Source organism: Jaculus jaculus (assembly GCF_020740685.1).
Source record: "Jaculus jaculus isolate mJacJac1 chromosome Y unlocalized genomic scaffold, mJacJac1.mat.Y.cur SUPER_Y_unloc_2, whole genome shotgun sequence".
Lineage (NCBI taxonomy): Eukaryota > Metazoa > Chordata > Mammalia > Rodentia > Dipodidae > Jaculus > Jaculus jaculus.
Genome location: NW_025423387.1, coordinates 220,483 through 240,375, shown reverse-complemented (window position 1 = coordinate 240,375; position 19,893 = coordinate 220,483). Strand labels below are relative to the sequence as shown.

Genomic DNA, 19,893 nt, shown 5'->3' with positions numbered 1-19,893 from the left:
TATTTTTTCATTAGATTTGTAAAGCACTAAAAACTAGATCTTTCAAAAAGTCTTCAAAACTCAAACAATGGAAGACTCTTTAAATATTAAACTTTTAATAAAATTTTATGTACCATGCTAAGCAGTTTATTTACATATAGAAAATGTAATGTAAGTATTTAAAATTACAATTCCTTGGTTTTAATGAGAAAAAATAGCATTCCATTCACAATGTTTTAAGCAATAAATATATATTTATAAATAGTTTAAGCCTGTATCAAGTTTAGAAACAAAAACTTCCACCAATATGAAATTTCTTTTTTATGTACAACTTATGATCCTTGTATGTTGATGTTAACTTGTTTTATTCTATAACCACAAGTTTAATCACCTTGGCCTTAAAACAATACAGAAGAAAGAGAAGCTTAAAAAAAAAAAACTTTCTCATCTAATTCTTCATATTAAATTTTTTTGATTGAATGAAGTCTGTTTATTAACCATCTCATAAAGAGGGATACAACCAATACAACATTGCTTCTAGAAGAAAATTCTTAAGAGATAAATAGAACTGAAAATTAATCCATTAGCCTGGAATTACAGAGACACCAAAACAGTTAGTCTTGATGTAGAGGAAGTGTTCTCCTGGTCTGCTTATTTCAACCTGTACTTTTGGAAGTTTGCATAGACTTAGCTTTGAGCCAGCAGTCTTAAGAAATAACTACAAAACCAGTAGCACACACATTTCCTGAAGAACAAAGTTCTCAATGTTCGTGGAGTAATATTAAGATGCAGAGGATAACGAAGGTGCCTAAAAGTAAGAATAAGGTATGTAATTTAAAAAAAAAAAAAAAAACACAAGTATATAATAGTGTTCTGTAGTGTTGGTATAAACACATATTACCTGCTTATGAAGTGAGTTTGAAAGAAATAAAATCATAAGACTCAGATAAGTGAGTATCTAAACTGAAGCCAGTTTCCTAAATGCCTATCTACTATTACCTCCATATTTTCTATAATTCCTCAGTCAAAAACTTCTGAAACATTATTAAGTTGCACTAAAACATTCCAAATGTTTATTTGAAAAACAAATTAAAAATTGATTAAAACTTTACACCATTTAAGAATATGCTTTTGCTATTTATATTACATTATTATCTTCTTCAAGCAAGATGAACATTTAATAACAAATATCAGAAACAAAATTTGAAATTGAGAACAAAGGTCTTGGGACATCATGAAAAACCCAAACTGTAGTTCTATTAACACAGTCTTTGAAAGCCAAAAGTAACACTATCTGAAACAATGTGTTTTGAACTTAAATACTTCATAAGACATAACATTTAATATTTTCATATGTGTGTCACATTTACTGAAGATTCATTAAATATATTCATAAGGTTGACACTTGTAAGCAGTGTTACCCAATAAGTACAATTAGATTGGAAAGCAGAAAGACAAAATTCTTAGCTGGTCAACTACCATAAAAAATTAACTCCTAATCAATATCTATCAACTTGCTCTAACAAAATGATAATATTCTAAAAGCACATCTCAAAGGATTATTGGGACTTGTATTTAAAGGCATTCTAATTAAGGAAAAATGAAAATGTATGTAACAACTTGAAAGTCATAAGCTAATTTGTAATATGAGGAAAAAATTTATCTTAATATTTTGTGACAGAAGAAAATTTAACATTGTTAAAAATCCAAATATTGCTATTTCACAACCCATCTAATTATGTATTGACAAGTTAAATTCACTTACTAATGTGAACTGGTCATAGACTTGCATCAGTTCTTCCATCTTATACTGTTCAAGCACCACAAAATTTTCCAAATTTCCACTTGTTTTTTGTGCACAATCTTGGCAATGTATTATATAAGTCTTTTGAGAATTACTTTCATTAGTGACAAAAAGCAGGTTAAAAACTTCCACCTATTTTTTAAACAAGAGATAGAATCATGGAATTGAGATAGGTGAAATATGTACCATTTTAGTAAAACAATGGCATTCTGCTTTATATGAAACTATGTACAATGAGATTTCGTTAGATGAAAATATGAAAAACATGGTTAATGAAAGATGTATTGCAGTATGTTCAGGAGTTAGGGGTAATGTTTTGTGTTTTATAGACTAATTCTTGTTGAAATTTTTTAAAATTTGAAAACAGAGGGTGGAAGTGGAGAGAGAAAGACAGAAAGAGAGTGAGAAAGAGAAAATAGTTTAATTCCTCTAGCTGCTGCAAATGAACTCTACATACACCATTTTGTGGATCTGGCTATTTGTGGGTACTGGGAAACTGAACCAAGTTGTTATATTTTACTGAAAAATTCCTTATCGTTTGAGCCGTATCTGCAGCCCATGATTTTAAATAATTCTCATATATGTATTCAGTGGAGGTTAGATTTGGTAGGGGATTATCATGGTTTATTGTCTATACTTATGAAAGTTGTCAATAAAATGTGACAACATAATTTTTATAACCATTAGTTAAATTTTACATCCAAACTTGGTGAAAGTTACTCTCTCTCTCTCTCTCTCTCTCTCTCTCTATATATATATATATATATATACACACACACACACACACACACATATACACATATGGATATATATATATATATATATATGTGGACAAATAGTGGACAGTAAGATAAAGAACATTTTAGTTAAACACTCGACAGAATAATTAGTATTATGGGATATAAATTATTCTTCAATACTGAAAAACTATAATTTCTTGTCTGGATAGTAAAATGTTCCATTTTGCAAAGTAAAAATAAGCAGTGGGTTATTACAGGATTAAAGAACATCAAGGTTTTAGACTGGGCCTTTTATTTTTCAATCAAGTATAACACTGCAGTCTGTTTAACATATTTCTGTTACTTGATTTTTCAAGTAATCTTTGAGAAGCACTGTAAAACATCATATTCTACAAGTTTTCCATGTCTTCCAAAAGGCTATAGAATATTTCTAATGGTGTGAGATTAGAAAATTTGGGAATGTTCAACTTGGCATCATCCCTCCTTTGAACACTTATTTATAGACTTAGTATACACTTTTGAAGTTGTCCCTTTTTATAGTGATCCCTTTTTATATTGTTGAGGCCACATTCTAGTCAAGACTCTTCAGTAACTAACACCTTTTAAATCCATTACAAAGACTGCCAAGGGGATATTGTCTTCAGTTATCAAATACCTCTTAATAGCTTTTTTGTTTTCTTGCTCAAAAATGGTTAGTCATTTCCATTATTTCAGAATAAAATATGAAATGCTTTTACTAAATCTGCCCTTGTTAATAATCTTGTAAGAATTTCCAGTCTATTTTGGATTAGGAATGTTGCTTAGTTGTACAGTGCTTTCCTAGCATGGGTTCAATCCAATATAATGCTTAAAAGCCTAATAATGTTGTATGATACTCCAATTTCAGCCATTGTGTTTATAAAATTAAATTTCATCTCCCTGAAATCAATGTAAATAAGTATGATCCATGTCAGTATTTGCAAAACCTCTTGTCAGTATTTTAATAATTTATACAATCTCATACTCAACAGTTTTATATACTATGTGCATCATAACATTTATCTTCTCTAAGCAGATTAAATGCTCTTCCAAGGACCATAGCAGTCTTAGCCACTTGAATATCACTGACTGGAGATAGAATTGTAGGGACTTTTGAACTGCTATTCCTATGCAAATGACATTCTTCAGATGGAAGCCAAGTCTTAACAAGCAACTCACTTATGTTTCAGATATAAAATATACATATAATTTTGCAAAAATATAACCCTGAATACATTTTGTGGATTTTTTTCCACCAATGTTAGAAACTGAACCTAGAGACTCAAACATACTTTCCACATTTCCTATGAGTATTATTCAAGCCATATGTTGGAGTTTTGACTAAAATCAAGTATGGAATTTTGATCATGTTGGCACAAAATAGTTCTCAACCCACCATGGCTGAAGGAATTCTGTGGAAGGGGAGGTGGAAATATGTACGGTAAGGGCTACATGTTGGTCATCATGGGCATCAACAAGTAGGTCCATAATAATAAAAGAAATTTTCAAAATTTTAAGCACTTCAGATTTTGTATTAGGGATGCTCACTTATTACCAAATGTACTAAATAACTTAAGACTAATCTGCCTGGATTAGTACTAACAAAATCTAGTTTGCTGGCCTCTGTGCCTTTTTTTTTTTTTTAAATGGATTGAGTATAAGGTATAAGTTTTAAGCAGGGAAGAGAGAAAAACAATGAAATAGCTCAATAGCAGAGTTTATTTGGGTTTGAGCCTGTGGAGAGGGCTTCTACAATGCACTCTACATTCTATTCACTTTCTGGGATGGTTAAAGTGCTGACAGGAGGAAGACAACAGGGTGGCAGGGTAGAAAAGTTTGCAGGTAGCCACTCCAATCAGAGCCAAGAAAATGAGGATGACTGTTACTGATCCCACCTGGTGGAAAGAAGTAGGAGGTAAAATTTTTAAGAGAGATAATAAACTAGTTACTTTATTTGTGGATTTTTTTCCATTGAGAGATAGAGGTTTCAAGAGCTAACTTTCATATTAAATGATAGTATGAGATCAGTATCTTCTGGCAAATACTTCCTTCCCTGTATAGGGCCTATCTCTGGGCTAACATATGAAGTTGGTAAAATAGTTTGTCTGGAGATGAGGGCTAAGTAACCATAGTAGTTGATATTACAGAAAAGAAAATTATAAAAAGTTATCAATAATATAGTGACTTAAACAGAATAAATATAAGAACTTAGAATCTGAGCTAGCTAGACCAGCTAGGGTTATGCAAACCCTGTCTCTAAGCAAACAAACAAATGCCTCAATTTAGAGATCCTTAAACAAAACAACTTTCAATACAAACAGTTACCTCACAGATGCTACAGTAAGGAGCTGGTTCATCATTTATCCGCTCATGCCATATAATATCTTTTCCTGCTGCAACAAGAGCTTCTCTTAATGTCTGACATTGTTTAAGAATTTTTAGCAGACAGTATCTGTTATGATAAAAAGTGACAGACAGCAACTAAGTATTTATATTAAAAATTAAGCATCAATCAAACTAACATACCAATAAAAATAACCGAGAATCTAAGTCCAAAAGTCTATACAGTTTGTGTGTGTGTGTGTGTGTGTGTGTGTGTGTATTTGTGTGTGTCTATGTGTGTTGGTCAATTTTCCCATGCACCAGGACTAAAGATGACAATACTATAGGCTTTAAAGTGGAGAATAAGTGATAATTTGAATATAAACTTATTCTTAAATGCTCACACACGTTTTTTTGTACTGGGAATGGAACCAGGAGTTTCATACTTCCTAGGCAAGCATTCTATACAGCACTATACCTCCAGCTCCTTGAAAGACATTTCTGCTAATTTTGTTCCTAATTTCAAATACCTCTTAATAGCTTTTTTGTTTTCTTGCTCAAAAATAGACAGATTTCTCAGACTTAGTGTTTCATTTTTATTCTTTAGCCATTTCCTCCAACTGAATCATTCCATCCAAGAGGATTGGCTCATTAATACTCAGAACCTAAGGCTCAGGAAACAATCACCTCACAAAACTGGATAAATTTCTGAAACTTTCAAAATTCATAAAGCTTCCTCCCAAGTAACTCTGGTGGCCCAGATGTTTGCCAGTTGTGCATTGAGCTTCAGGAATGAACTGTTTGTGAGTTCATCACCTATTAGGGGTGATGCACTGAGGTGCCCAAGATCTTGTAAGTAACTTTACCCAGACTCCTGTAAATAATTTCAGTAAATTCATTGCTTCACCAAGTTGGATTCCAGTAAAATTATTTTGATCTGTTTGTGTTGAATATGTGTTAGTTCATACCTGACAAAGAAAAGGTAACAAAAACATGTAAAAGAGAAGCTAAGTTAATTGCTAACTAAAGAAAGAGAAGAAGTCTGCTGTAGTGGTTTAAACATATGGCCCAATAGCCTTAGGCTTAACTCTGGTGTCTCCAGTGTGCAGAAACCTAATGGGGAAGAAATATATCACTGGATCAGATAGGACAGTCCTACCAAGTGAGTTAAGAGATGTTTTGAGCTCTGTGGTGGTAACTGTTAGGTGGTGTGTCTTTGTTTAGATACATGGAGATATGCCAGGTTCTTTGACAATTTATGGTGTTCCCTGGAATTTGTAAGCCTGAAATAAACCTCTTTTCTCCCATAAGCTGCTCTGGTCAAGTCCTGTGACCACAGATGGTAATACCTATTATGGTGCTAATAAAAATAGGGATGCAGGCTTGGCTGTCCCATGGCTTCAGCACATCAAAGCATTGTACACAGAAGCACACTCTGGTACATTTCCATGCCACCAGCATGTACTCACCCATCCCATTTCTCTATTAAAAAAAAAAAAATTTCAGGGATGATGTAACCATGGTTTGAGCACAGGGACTATACCTCCTCATAATTGAAGTATTATCTCAACTCAGACCTGCCCTGGAACACCAGACCAGGAGAATTTTAATTCCAATTGACTTAGCATGCTGTTCTTGCCAGGTGCCTTCAAACTCATACTTTTTCTATGGGGTCAAAGCCTGCAAAACCTAATGACCAAGGTTTGACTTTGCAGTACCCATATAAAGCCAGATGTACAAAGTGGCACATGTATCTGGAGTTTTTATGTAGCACCTAGAGGCCATTACATGCTAATTAACTGTCTGTCTGACTTTTCTGTCTCTTCCTGCATGCAAAGAAATAAAAAAAAAAAATGAAATCAAAAAAAGAATGGTCTTAAGAAATGGCTGGAGGTTAAAAGCATTCCCTGCATAAGCATGAGGGCCTGAAGAAGCTAAAAAGATACCAGGATACACATTAACAGCATGGCATGGTCACACACATCTGTAACTGCAATCCAGTAAGGTGGCAGACTCAAGAACCATGGAAACTCAGAAGAACATTAGAAGCTTTGGGATCAGTAAGAGATTTGATCTTCAAAGGACTTTTGGGTAAGATGGTGGCACAAGGGCTATGCCAAACCAATCAGGAAGATAAATAAGCAGAGAAACAGCAAAATTTTCCCTCTGCTACCAAAAAGTAAAGGTGTATAACTGATTATCAAACATGGCAGAGAATCAGGAGATACTCAGAGCTTCAACAAGGAAGAAACTGGCCAGAATCTTACCAAGGCACCAGCAGCCCCAGACTGCTATCCGCCTGCCTGGCTGGCTGGTGCAGAGAGTCAGGAGCAGAAACCATTTGGAGGGATTTTTGATTCATATCAGTCCCCTCACAAAGTCAAAAAATCTGAAGGGGAAGACAGCAAGGACCAGCTGAGCAGCTGCTAAGTTAAGAGCACACATAGGACCAGCTGAGCAACTCAAGTACAAACCCAAGCATTCTGCACTGTGTCCTATGTCCCAACCATTAGTGCCACAGTGAGCCACCAGAGAACTCATTAATCCCTCTACCTCAGGGCATCCAGGACACTAGATTGACAATGCAGCAGAGAGGGATTTAGGTGGGCACTCAGCATTGGTGAGAGTGGAAGCCACCCCAAAAAGTAAGGAGGCTGACTGACACAAAAGCAGATACATAGGCTTGCACTGGGAGTGCTAATCTCTCTTTCCATGTCACAGCAGGTGCTATGTTACATATTCTTGGTTGGCTTTACCATTCTCAAAAAGCTGTATTTTGGTGTTTATAATTCGTATTTATACTACAAAGAACACTGTGGATAATTAGAAAGGTCAAGCATCAAATTAACTCAAGATGGAAAAATCCTTACATTATAATACAAAAAAAAAAATCAAGACAATATTATCTAACCCAAAATTATAAATCCATCAGAAATGATGACCCCCACTGAGACTGTTTTAGATGAAGTCCCTGACAAGGATTTTAAAAAATGATCAAAGAAAACAAAGGAATCAAAGAAGATGACAAAATCTTGAAAGAGAACACAGAAAACCAACTTAATGAAATAAGTAAGGCAATAAAAGACATAGTAAGGAAATGGAAATAATGAGTAAGGAGGCATGAATGAGAATTTCAAAACATTCAGGACACTACAAAGGGATTAAACATAAGAATTCAGAGCATAGTAGAATTTCACTCCAAAGGCAAAGCAGGTATTTTCAACAAAAGTCTATAAGAAATTTTCTCTAGATAGGGAAAATGATGCTAATACAGGTACAGGAAGACTTTACAACACCAGCCAAAATCAGGAAAGAGCTTCTCCCTGTCACATTGCAATTAAACTGCAAAACACATGAACCAAAGAAGTACATTGAAAGCAGTTATAGAGAAAAATCAAGTCACATATAAAGGCAAGCCCATCAGGGTAATAGCAGATTATACAACATAAACTGTAAAAGCCAAACAAACAAACAAACAAAAAATCTTAGAATGATGTATTCCAAGTTCTAAAAGATAACAACTGTCAACCACGATTTCTTTCTCCTGAAAAGCTATCCTTTTTGAGAATGGTGAAGTGAGGAGATTCCACAACAAAAACAGGCTGAAGGAGTATATGACAATGAAACCAGCTCTACAGAAAAGACCTGAAAGGATCTTCCACGTGAAAGAGAAAGAAAGCACTCACACAAGGAATCAGGAAAAATTTAAATATATGCAAATAACACATATGCAAAAAAGTAAAAAGTAAAGAAAAAAATTGAAGAACCACAAAATAAGAATGGCAAGAATAAATAGACATTTTTGAAAGATAACTCTTAATATCAATGGCTCCAAAGCCCCAACCAAAAAACACAGGCTTGAAGACTGGATAAAAAGGCATCAGCTTTCTGTTTGCTGCCTCCAAAAACCCACCTGTTCATAAAAGAAAACACTCTTCTAAGATGAAAGGTTGGAAAATGGTCTTTCAAGCAAATGGGCCTAAAAAAAAACAAGCAGGCATCACTATACTAAAGAAAGATAAAGTTCATTTTGTATTGACTAAAGGAACACTCTAACAGGAGGACATTATGATTCTAAACATACACCTGCCATAGGGGCTTCCAACTTCATCAAAGAAACAGTATTAGAATTAATTGATAAATGACACCAAATACAGTTGTAGTTTCAGGTGACTCCAACACCCCATTATCATCATTTGACAGATTATCCCAGCAAAAAATAGAGAAGCATCTAGATTAAATGAGATAATAGAGGAAACTAGAACATTTCACCCAAATGTTACAGAACACACATTCTTTTCAGCAGTACATGGAATATTCTCCAAAAGAGACAATATATTAGGACACAAAGAAAACCTTAACAGATGCAGAAAACTGAAATAATTCCTCGCAATATATCTGATCACAATGGGATCAAACAACAAATCAACAATGAGGAAAGCTATACAGCAGAAAGAAAGTCATAGAAACTAAATAATACATTACTAAATGAGGAATGGGTCAGTGGAAAAAATCAAGAACAAAATCAAAAAATTCATACAATCAAATAACAATGAGAACATGACATACTAAAATGTTTGGAATACAATAAGGGCAGGCCTACAAGGGAATTTATAGCTTTAAATGCCTATAATAGTAAATTAGAAAAGTTGCAAGTAAACAACTTAATATTTCACCTAAGGCCTCGGAAAAACACAAATGAGCTAGGAATGGATATACACACCTTTAATCCCAGCACTTGGAAGGCAGAGGTAGGAGGATCACCATGAGTTTGAGGCCACCCTCAGAGTACATAGTTAGTACCCAGTCAGCTTGAGCTGGAGTGAGACCCTACCTCAAAAAACCTAAAAGAAAAAAAAAGATTTCTGGTCAAGATGGCATCTGCCTAATTGCACCATACCTCCCAGGGAAGAAAAGGCAAGACATGAAGAGTTCACTGGGTCTTCTTGGATAGAACAGTTTCTAATAGACCTCCAGTGGCAAAAAGGGAATCAGCTGATTCCCACACTCTTGGGTAGCCCACCAGTCCTCCAATTTACTAACCCTAACCCTAACCTAGCTATAGTCCCAACTGCAGGTTCCTCTTGCACTAACTGCAGGAAAGGGGACAAAGGCCAGCATAGGTCCACCTGTGTGACTGGGCACAGACAATTGCCCCACTCCCTTTGCCCTGCAGGAAAGTCACCTGCTCCAACAATCCTGCCTGACCCTGCCCATGCCCCAGCCTCATGTGAAATCAGCCCCATTTTCCCCACCTTGTGTGAAACCTGTCCTGTTCCTTCCGTCCCTCATGAAATGAAGAAATAAAGAAATGCAATGATGAATTCCTGTAAACATCAAGAAAATCAGAAAATGACATGAAAAGGGAAAATGACCAAAGGTTGGAAACTAAACATAGAAAAGCAATAGAAACTGCAAACCTAATTTAACAAGCACAAAACTCTATAGATACTCCCAAGAATATTCAGGCAGGTGGAGGACAGAAACTCAGATCTGTAAGACAAAAAAAGAAGAAACATTTCGAGAGTTCAAAAGTCTCAATAAGTTCAAAAATTTCTGTGAACAGAGCATGAGGGAAGTGTGGGATACCCTTAAACATCCTAACATTGAGTTCATGGGACTACCACAGGGGAAGAAATTCAGACCAAATGCATAGAGGACTTATTTAACAAAATTATCAAAGAAAACTTTCCCACTCTCTCAAAAGAAAAGTTGTAAGTCACTAACAAAGCTCCAAATAGACTGAAACAGAGGAGAAACTCTTCAACTTTTCAAGACATATTGTCATTAAGACTCACTGACACCAAAGAGAAAATCATAAAAGCAGCTAGGGAAAAACAACACATCAAATTTAAAGATAACCCTATCAGAATTATGTCATGCTCCTCAATGGAAACCCTGAAAGCCAGAAGGACCTGGAATGGAATACTGCAAAGTCTAAGAACCTACGGCTTCTAACCCAAACTACTCTACCCAGCAAAAGTATCCCTCATATAGATGGTGAACGAAAAACTTTCCATGACAAAACTTAGATTTACAACTATATGAACACAAAAGCAAACCTATATTGAGTATTTCAGGAAATTCTCCATGCAGAAGAATCAAATCAACCTCAAGTGCCTGCAAGAAGCAGATCACAATAACCAAATTCAGAGAAGGCACAAAATGCTTCAAAGTCCATGAAAACACCAAGCCACATAAGCTAATACAATATGGAAGGGATCAAATCAAACCTCACAGTTATTACCCTAAATATTAATGACCTTAATGCACCCATAAAGAGACAAGAGCTAAGAAGGTGGTTTTCTTCAAGAATCCCACTTCACCACCAAAGACAGAAACCTCCTAAGGGTGAAAGGATGGAAAATGATATTCTAAGCAAAATGAAATAAGAAACAAGCAGGCATGGTAATACTGCTACCAGATAAAATAGACTTCAAAAAAAAAAAAAAAAAGAAATCAAAAACTACAAAGAAGACATCAAAAGAATATCACAATTATAAATCTTTATGCCCCAAACACAGAAGCACCACAATTCATAAAACAAAACACTTAGCAACAAGACAGGAATAACCACTAACACCATCATAGTTGGGGACTTCAATACTCCATTATCAGCAATAGATGTATCATCCAAACAGAAACTCAACAGGGAAGTGAGAGAGCTCAACAAAACCATACAACAATTAGGACATTCCACCCCAAATCCACAGACTGCATATTCTTCTCAGAGCCCATCTCTAAAATAGATCAAGCCTGCCTCCATATATTTAGGAAGATCAAAATAATTTCCTGTATGATATCAGATCACAATGCTATATTGCTAGAAATTAACATCAAAAGACTCACCAAGAATCCCATTTGCTCATGGAAACTAAACAGTACAACTTTAACAATAAATGGGTAATGGATGAAATAAAAAGTGAAATTGTAAAATTTCTAGAAATGAACAACAATGAGAACACATCATGCCAAAGCTTATGGGACACAATGAAGGCAGTCCTTAGGGAAAAATTGATAGCGCTAAATGATTACATAACAAAGACAGAGAGATCCCAAATCAATAATCTAGTCTTCCACTGGAACAGGAAGAAGAATCCAGCCTGAAAAGCTCCACAAAAACAAAAACAGATTAGTATAGAAAGTAATGAATTGGAAAGACAGAAAACAATTAAGAAAACTGATGAAACAAAGAGCTGGCTCTTTGAAAAAAATAGACAAGATTGACAGACCCCTGGCCAATTTGATCAAGTAAAACAAAGAGACACTTCAAACTAACAAAATTAGAAATGAAAAAGGAGAGATCACAACAGACATAAATGAAATGGGGAGAATTATCAGGACTTCTTTCAAAAACCTCTACTCTACAAAACTGAGTAAGATGGAGAAAATGGACAAATTCCTACACACGTACCATCTACCAAAGCTAAGCTCAGAGCAGATTAATTTCCTAAACAAGCCTATCACACTCATCCAGATTGAAAAGGGAATCAAAAACCTCCCCCAAAAGAAGAGTCACTGACCAAATGGCTCTTCAGCTGAATTCTATAAAACCCTCATGGAAAAACTGAAACCAATCTTTCTCAAACTGTGTCACACAATCGGAGAACAGGGAAAGCTCCCCATCTCCTTCTATGAAGCTAGTATCATTCTAATACCAAGACCAGGCAGAGATGCCACAAGAATAGAAAACTACAGGCCTATTTCTCTGATGAATTTAGATGCAAAGATCCAGAAACAAAATCCTTGAAAACCAAATACAACAACACATCAAAAGCATTATCCACTTTGATCAAGCAGGCTTCATCCAAGGAATGCAGAGGTGGTTCAACACATGGAAATCTATCAATGTAATACACCACATAAATAAGCTTAAACACACATACACCACTTGATCATTTTGATAGATGCAGAAAAGGCCTTTGACAAATACATTATCACTTCATGATCAAAACAGTGGAGAGAATAGGCATAGTTGGTTTATATCTTAACATAATAATGGCTATATATAAATCTCCTAAAGCCCATAAAAAACTTAATGGAGAAAGACTGAAGGAATTCCCATTGGGATCAGAACAAGACAGGATTGTTCATTCTCACTTCTGATCTTTAGTATACTACTAGAAGTCCTAGCTCAAGCAACAAGACAGGGTATAGAAATAAAAGAGATACAATTTGGAAAGGAAAAAGTTACATTAGTTCTATTCATAGATGACAGTGATTCTATACCTAAGAGACACAAGAGCTTCCATTCCAGAACTCTTAAAGGTGATTAACTCCTTAAGCAAAGTAGCAAGATACAAAATCAATGCACAAAAGTCAGTAGCCTTTCTATGTGCAAATGACAAAGATACAGAGAAAGAAATACTCCCATTTCCAAAGGCAACAACATCAACAACAAAAAATACCTTGGAATAACATTAACCAAGGTAGTAAAAGATCTATACAATGAAAACATGAGAATACTCAAGAAAGAAATTGAGGAGGACCTGGAGTAAATGGGAAGACCTCCCATGCTCCTGGATAGGGAGAATGAACATTGTGAAAATGGCAATCCTACCCAAGGCAATATACAGAGTTAATGCAATTCCAATCAAAATCCTAACATTGTTCTTCACAATGATAGAAAAAAATGATCTCAAATTTCATAAAGAAGGCTGAAGGCCTTAGATGTCCAAGCATAGATTCAGCAAAAGAAACAGCTCTAAAGCTATATTACAAAGCCACAGTAATAAAAACAGCATGATACTGGCATAAAAATAGAAGTATAGGGCCGGAGAGATGGCTTAGCAGTTAAGTGCTTGCCTGTGAAGCCTAAGGACCCTGGTTCGAGGCTTGATTCACCAGGACCCATGTTAGGCAGATGTACAAGGGGGTGCATGCATCTGGAGTGCGTTTGCAGTGGCTGGAGGCCCTGGCATGCCCATTCTCCCTCTCTCCCTCTGCCTCTTTCTCTCTCTTTCTTTAGCTCTCAAATAAATAAATGAAATAAACAAAAAGCTTTTACAAAAATTTTAAAAAGATAGGAGGATAGACCAATGGAACAGAATTGAGGATCTGGACATTGTGTCAACTACAGCTACTTGATATTTGACAAAGGCCCTAGCAATATAGGCTGAAAAAAAGACAGCATCTTCAACAAATGGTGCCAGACAAACTGGATAACCATATGCAGGAAATTGAAACTTGATCCACACATCTAACCATGCACAAAAATCAAGTCCAAATGGATCCAAGACCTCAATATTAGATGAGAAATTTGTTTATTACTGGAAGAAAATATAGGAGAAACTTTCCATGATATAGGGATGGGAAAAAGATTTTCTGAATAAAACCCCAGTAGCACAGGATCATAAACAATCACTCAATCAATGGTATCACATAAAGCTGAAGGGTTCCTTCACAAACAAACATACAATAAACAGAGCCAACAGATTGCCCTAGAATAGGAGAAAGAATTTGCTGAATATTCAGCTGACAGAGGCCTAATCTGTAGAATCTACAATGAACTCAAAAACCTAAACAATAAAATGTCAAGCAGCATACTCACAAAATGGGGCAAAGAACTGAACAGGCAGTTCTCAGAGGAAGAAATACAAATGGTATACAGACTTAAGAAAATGTTCATCATCCATAATCATCAGGGAAATGCAAACTAAAACAACTATGAGATCCTGCCTTACCCCAGTAAGGATAGCAAACATTGAAAAATCAAATGAAAATAAATGCTGATGAGAATGTGGAGAAATAGAAACCCTCATCCACTGTTTGTCGGAATGTAACATTGTGCAACCACTTTGTAAAGCAATATGGATACTCCCAAAAAAGTTGACTGCAGACTTACAAACAGACCCAGTTTTTCCCTTACTGGGCATGTACCCTAAAAGCTCCATGCCTCAGCTTAAAGAGATTTGCTTACACATATTTATAGCTGCCCCATTCATAATAGCTAAGAGCTGGAATCAATGCTGATATCCATCATTAGATGAATGTATAACTAAAATGTGGTATATCTTCACAATTGAATTCTACACAGCTCAGAGAAATATGCAGAAGAGGGGGTAAAAATAATGTCAGAGCCACGTTTTGTCATGATACACAGAGACACTGTCTCCTACCCATAACTGATGGCTATTCCCTACAATGGACAACCCATATTTCCCAAAGTGGAGGGTCCCTGCACAGTGGGGAGGACAGGGAGAAAGCTAACAATGGTACCAACTTGACTGTATTCACAAAACTAATAAAGAAAAAAACCTAAAAAAAAAAAATTAAGGGTTGATTCCAGCTCTTAGCTCTTACAAACTGAGCTGCTTCAAACATGGTTGAGCAAATCTCTCTGGCCTGTGGTTTGAAAGTTTTAGGGTAAGTGCCTAGTAAGGGAATAACTGGGTCTGTTGATATCTCTATAGTCAGCTTTTACAGGAGTCTCCATATTGCTTCCCAAAGTGGTTGTACCATCCTACATTCCCACCAACAGTGGATGAATGTTCTTGCTTCTCCACATCCTCGCCAACATTTATTTTTGTTTGAATTTTTTGATGTTTGCTATCCTTATTGGGGTAAGGTGGAATGTCATACTTGTTTTAATTTGTATTTCTCTGATGATTAGGGATAATGAACATTTTCTTAAGTGTTTGTCATTTGTATTTCTTCCTCTGTGAACTGACTGTTCATCTCTTTGCCCCATTTTGTGAGTGGGGTGTTTGACTTCTTACGGTTTAGATTTTTGAGTTCTTTGTAGATTCTAGAGATCAGGCCTCTATCAGTTGGATAACCCACAAATATTTTCTCCCATTCTGTGGATAACCTATTTGCTTTGCTTATTGTATGCTTGTCTGTAAAGAAACTATTCATATGATCCCATTGGTTGAGTGACTGTTTAAGAATGACAATGCAGATCAATGCAGAGAAAAATCAACTCCTACCAAATCAGAGAACCAAAGCCTCACAGGCCCCCAACACCTCAGCACTGAAGCAGACCAAAAATGAACCCAACATGGCTCAGGGAAATCTTGCGGAAGAGGGGGCGGAAAGATTGTCAGAGTTACATGTTGGGTCATGATTTTCAGAGACATTTATCATACTAATAACTGGGGGCTAACTCCACAATGCACGACCCATTTTCAATAACAAGGAGGGTCTAATGGGAGGGGGTAGATCACAGATGAGCCTAAATAATGGTACCTAACTGCCTGTATTTACTGAAAAGAAAACTAATAAATTAAATTAAAAAAAAAAAAGAATGACAGATTTCTCCTGAAGACCCAAAGTATGCCCTGAAAAAGGTTGATGAGATCAGAGAGATGGTTGATAATGACCTAGGCCTCCAGCAGGCTCCACTCATGTGCTACTCCAGAACTAAAACTCTTCTCTTTATTTCTAATGACAAAAAAAAAAGTAGTTGGCTGCCTAATTGCAGAACATATCGAGTTATAGAAGAGAAACTTCCAGTTATCGTGTCAGAAGAAGAAAAAGTCAGGTTTGAAAGGCAGAAGGCCTGATGCTGTTCCACACTGCTGGAGTCGGCCATATGTGGGATCAGTCGGACCCAGGTGTTCAGCATGATGCAGCGGAGGAAGATCATTTCGTGCATGATTGAATGCCTGAGGAATAACTTTATAGATGGCTCCTATTTGAGTAAAGAAGAAATTGCGTTCTCAGATCCTACTCCTGATGGAAAATTGTTTGCAACACAGTACTGTGGCACAGGTCAGTTTCTGGTATATAATTTTATTAATGGACAGAATGCCGCCTAAAACCAATCTTGCCTACACTAACCAGAAGACATCTGTCTGTTGAAGAGAATGTGCTGGAAGTATACCAGTGTAGCTTGGTGCTGTATTTTTTATATTGGTCTATTGATACCAGCTATAGGTTTAAAGATTGTATTTTCGCAGAGTGGAAGCCCATGTTTTTGAGTTATTATTCAAACAGGGTACAGTATTATGAATTTGAAGCTAATTCTTAAAAGGTGGGATGAAGTACTTTAAGGAAAAAAACCCTCCAGAAAAGTTCCAACAGGTGGGATGAATTTGAAATGTTGAGTGTTTTCTATTTTTCCTTGCTGTCTTTGTTGGCAGAAGTAGAAAGTGACTTTACTTCCTGGGAAGCTCTAGATGCCTAAAATTATCAACAGTACATTCTGAGTTCATTATTTTATTCTGGTTTCACTTAAAAATAAAGAAAAACAAGCTAAGTCCAAATGGGCTGTTAACAAGTCTCAGTCAGGCCCCTGAGGCAAACTGTGGGAAAGCTGCGAGCTCAAGTAGCCTTACTTACTATGGGCCTGGCTGTCCTCAGAACACTACACTGAGTATACGCCCGCATTACTGGACTTCATTTTGATACTGATCTGCCCTTCATAGTGCCCTCTACTTTTAAAGGGTTTATATGTTGAAAAACTGTTGTGGCCTTTATGATCTGTACATAATGTAGAGTAAAACAATAAAATACTTGATAACTTAAAAAAAAAAAAAAAGACAGATTTCTTTCAGAGTACTTGATGACCCACCAAAGGTTAGTGGTAAGACCATACTGCTGAAGACACCATATGCAGCTGACATGTGAAATGAACAGCATGGCTGGAAGCCAGGAGAGAGTCAGTCCCCAGACAGTCAACGTGTCTAGTGCCAGAAGGTGCTACATGGGCGACTGGGGGAAACGACCAATATCTGTCCAAGCAACACATTGTTTAACCTAATTAGCAACAAATAACCGGATGTGATGCCCACACAAGTGCAATAGTGGTACACAGCCATGGTGAGGAATCAATTGCTCTTGATTTGGCTAACTGATCCACTCAGTGGTACTAGATCCTTAGCTGGAGCTGGGAAACAAGTCAGAACCATACCCAAACACAAGCCCACTCTACAATATCAAGCTACCATCATAGGCTACAAGAGGGCCTACACCTATTAAATTCTCTATAAAAAAAGTAAGGGCTATCTCATTTGTGCTGGTGCTAACTTACCATTGGAGAATCTGCTTCTCTTTTTCAGATACATGCAGATCCTAAGGAGAGAGCCATCCCATCATAACTCAAAAGGGCCCCGGGTGAAACTAAGGAAAATTGGCGAAACAAGCAAGGGTGCTGTTTTCCTGATGAACTGGATACCAGCACAAGAGGCAAGGAGACCAACACAGAGAAAAATCAACACCTACCAAATCAGAGAGCCAGAGCCCCAGAGGCCCCCAACACCTCATCACTGAAGCAGACCAAAAATGAACCCAACATGGCTCAGGAAAATTTTGTGGTAAAGGGACGGAAAGAATATCAGAGCCACATGTTGGGTCATGATATGCAGAGACATTTATCATACCAATAACTGTGGGCTAACTCCACAATGCATGACCCATATACCTCAACAAGGAGGGGCCATGGGGAGGGGGTAGGTCACGGATGAGCCTAACAATGGTACCAAACTGCCTGCACTTGAAGAATAGAAAACTAATTAAAAAAAACAAAACAAACAAACAACCAAAAAAACCCCCAAGACTACGGAAGAAATTAATGAAATAGAAACCAAGAAAAAAAAAAAAACTGTAAAGAATCAATGAATCTAAAGAGTTGGTTCTTTGAGAAGACAAACAAGATTGATAAACTCTTAGCCAATCTGACCAAAATGGAGAAGTGACAAAACTTAGTAAAATAAGAGATTTTTAAAAATGCAGTGATACAACAGATAACCAAGACATTCAGAAAATCCTAAGGATATTTTAAGAACACAAACTGCACTAAGTTTGAAAATCTCAAAGAAATAGATGATTTCATTGATTTCTATGACCTATTAAAATTTAAGACTTAACTAAAATATCCAAGCAGTTAGCAAAAATCTTCCGACTAAAAATTGTCCAGGCCCAGATGGATTCACTGGTGAATTTTATCAAAGCTTTACAGAAGAACTAACAACAATGCTTCTCTAACTTTTCCATAAAACAGAAAATGAAGGAATCCTATTGAACTCCTATAAAGCCAACATTCACCCTGATAACAAAGGCAAACAAAGAATAAAAAACAAATACTATAGACCAATCTCCCTCATGAACATAGATGCAAAACTTCTTAAGAAAATATTGGCCAACAGAATATATCAAAAAGATCATTCAACCTGACCAAGTAGGAATCATCCTATATGAGCCATGTAAACCTCTCCTAGGCATATACTTTAAGGACTCATCTCAGTACCTTAAAGATACTTGTACATTCATGTTTACTGCTGCACTATTCACATTAGCTAAGAAATGAAATCAGCCTACATGTCTCTGTACTAATGAGTGGATAATGAAGATATGTTACATTTTTACAAGTGTAGTTCTATTCAGTGGTAAAGAGAAAAGAAATTTTCAGGGAAATGGATGGACCTAGAAAGGATTATACTTAGTGAGGTAACCCATGTTCAGATAGGTAAGCACCACCTGGCCTATGATCTCTCATATGTGGACCCTAGCTACAAATGTTTGGGGTTGTATGTGAGTTGGAATAAAATTCAGTAGCAGAAGCCAGGGTATATAAGGGAGGGAGGAGAGAGGTCTTTTAAAAAGCATTTGTTGCTGGGCGTGGTGGCGCACGCCTTTAATCCCAGCACTCGGGAGGCAGAGGTAGGAGGATCTCCGAGAGTTCGAGGCCACCCTGAGACTACATAGTGAATTCCAGGTCAGCCTGAGCCAGAGTGAGACCCTACCTCAAAAAACCAAAACAAACAAACAAAAAAAAGCATTTGTTGTTACATGTTGAGAATAGTTTCAAGTTTATGGTTGCCATTATTTTAATATGTTGATTCTGACACAACCTTAGCAAGTCCCTCTTCTCTTGACACAATCTCAATAAGCCCCAAGATCAAAGAATCAGGCTGAAGTAGCTGAAATGTCTAGCTAGTAGGAAATAACAAAATGGTATTCAGAGGCTAAATGCCCAAACTCATAGCTGGGGCACAACAACTACATATAGGATAAATGCTTTTTTGTTTTGTTTTTTTCTGTTCAGAACTCCAAAACAATTAGGCTTTATATCTGTCCCATCATTTCCTA

At 36.4% G+C, this 19,893-nt stretch overlaps 1 protein-coding gene across 2 annotated transcripts in view; it reads right to left on the bottom strand.

Annotated features, from left to right (window-relative positions):
* Positions 1-486: 486 nt before the first annotated feature.
* The window catches only part of LOC123457186 (histone demethylase UTY-like), a 220,854-nt gene continuing 201,447 nt past the window's right edge, over positions 487-19,893 (bottom strand). For both annotated transcript variants that reach the window (XM_045141187.1, XM_045141188.1), the window contains 3 exons: positions 4,867-4,993; positions 1,745-1,915; positions 487-787 (listed from right to left, as the gene is read on the bottom strand). In XM_045141187.1, the coding sequence (XP_044997122.1) occupies positions 761-787; positions 1,745-1,915; positions 4,867-4,993 (325 nt within the window). In that variant the 3' untranslated portion in view covers positions 487-760. The remainder of the gene's footprint in view (positions 788-1,744; positions 1,916-4,866; positions 4,994-19,893) is intronic.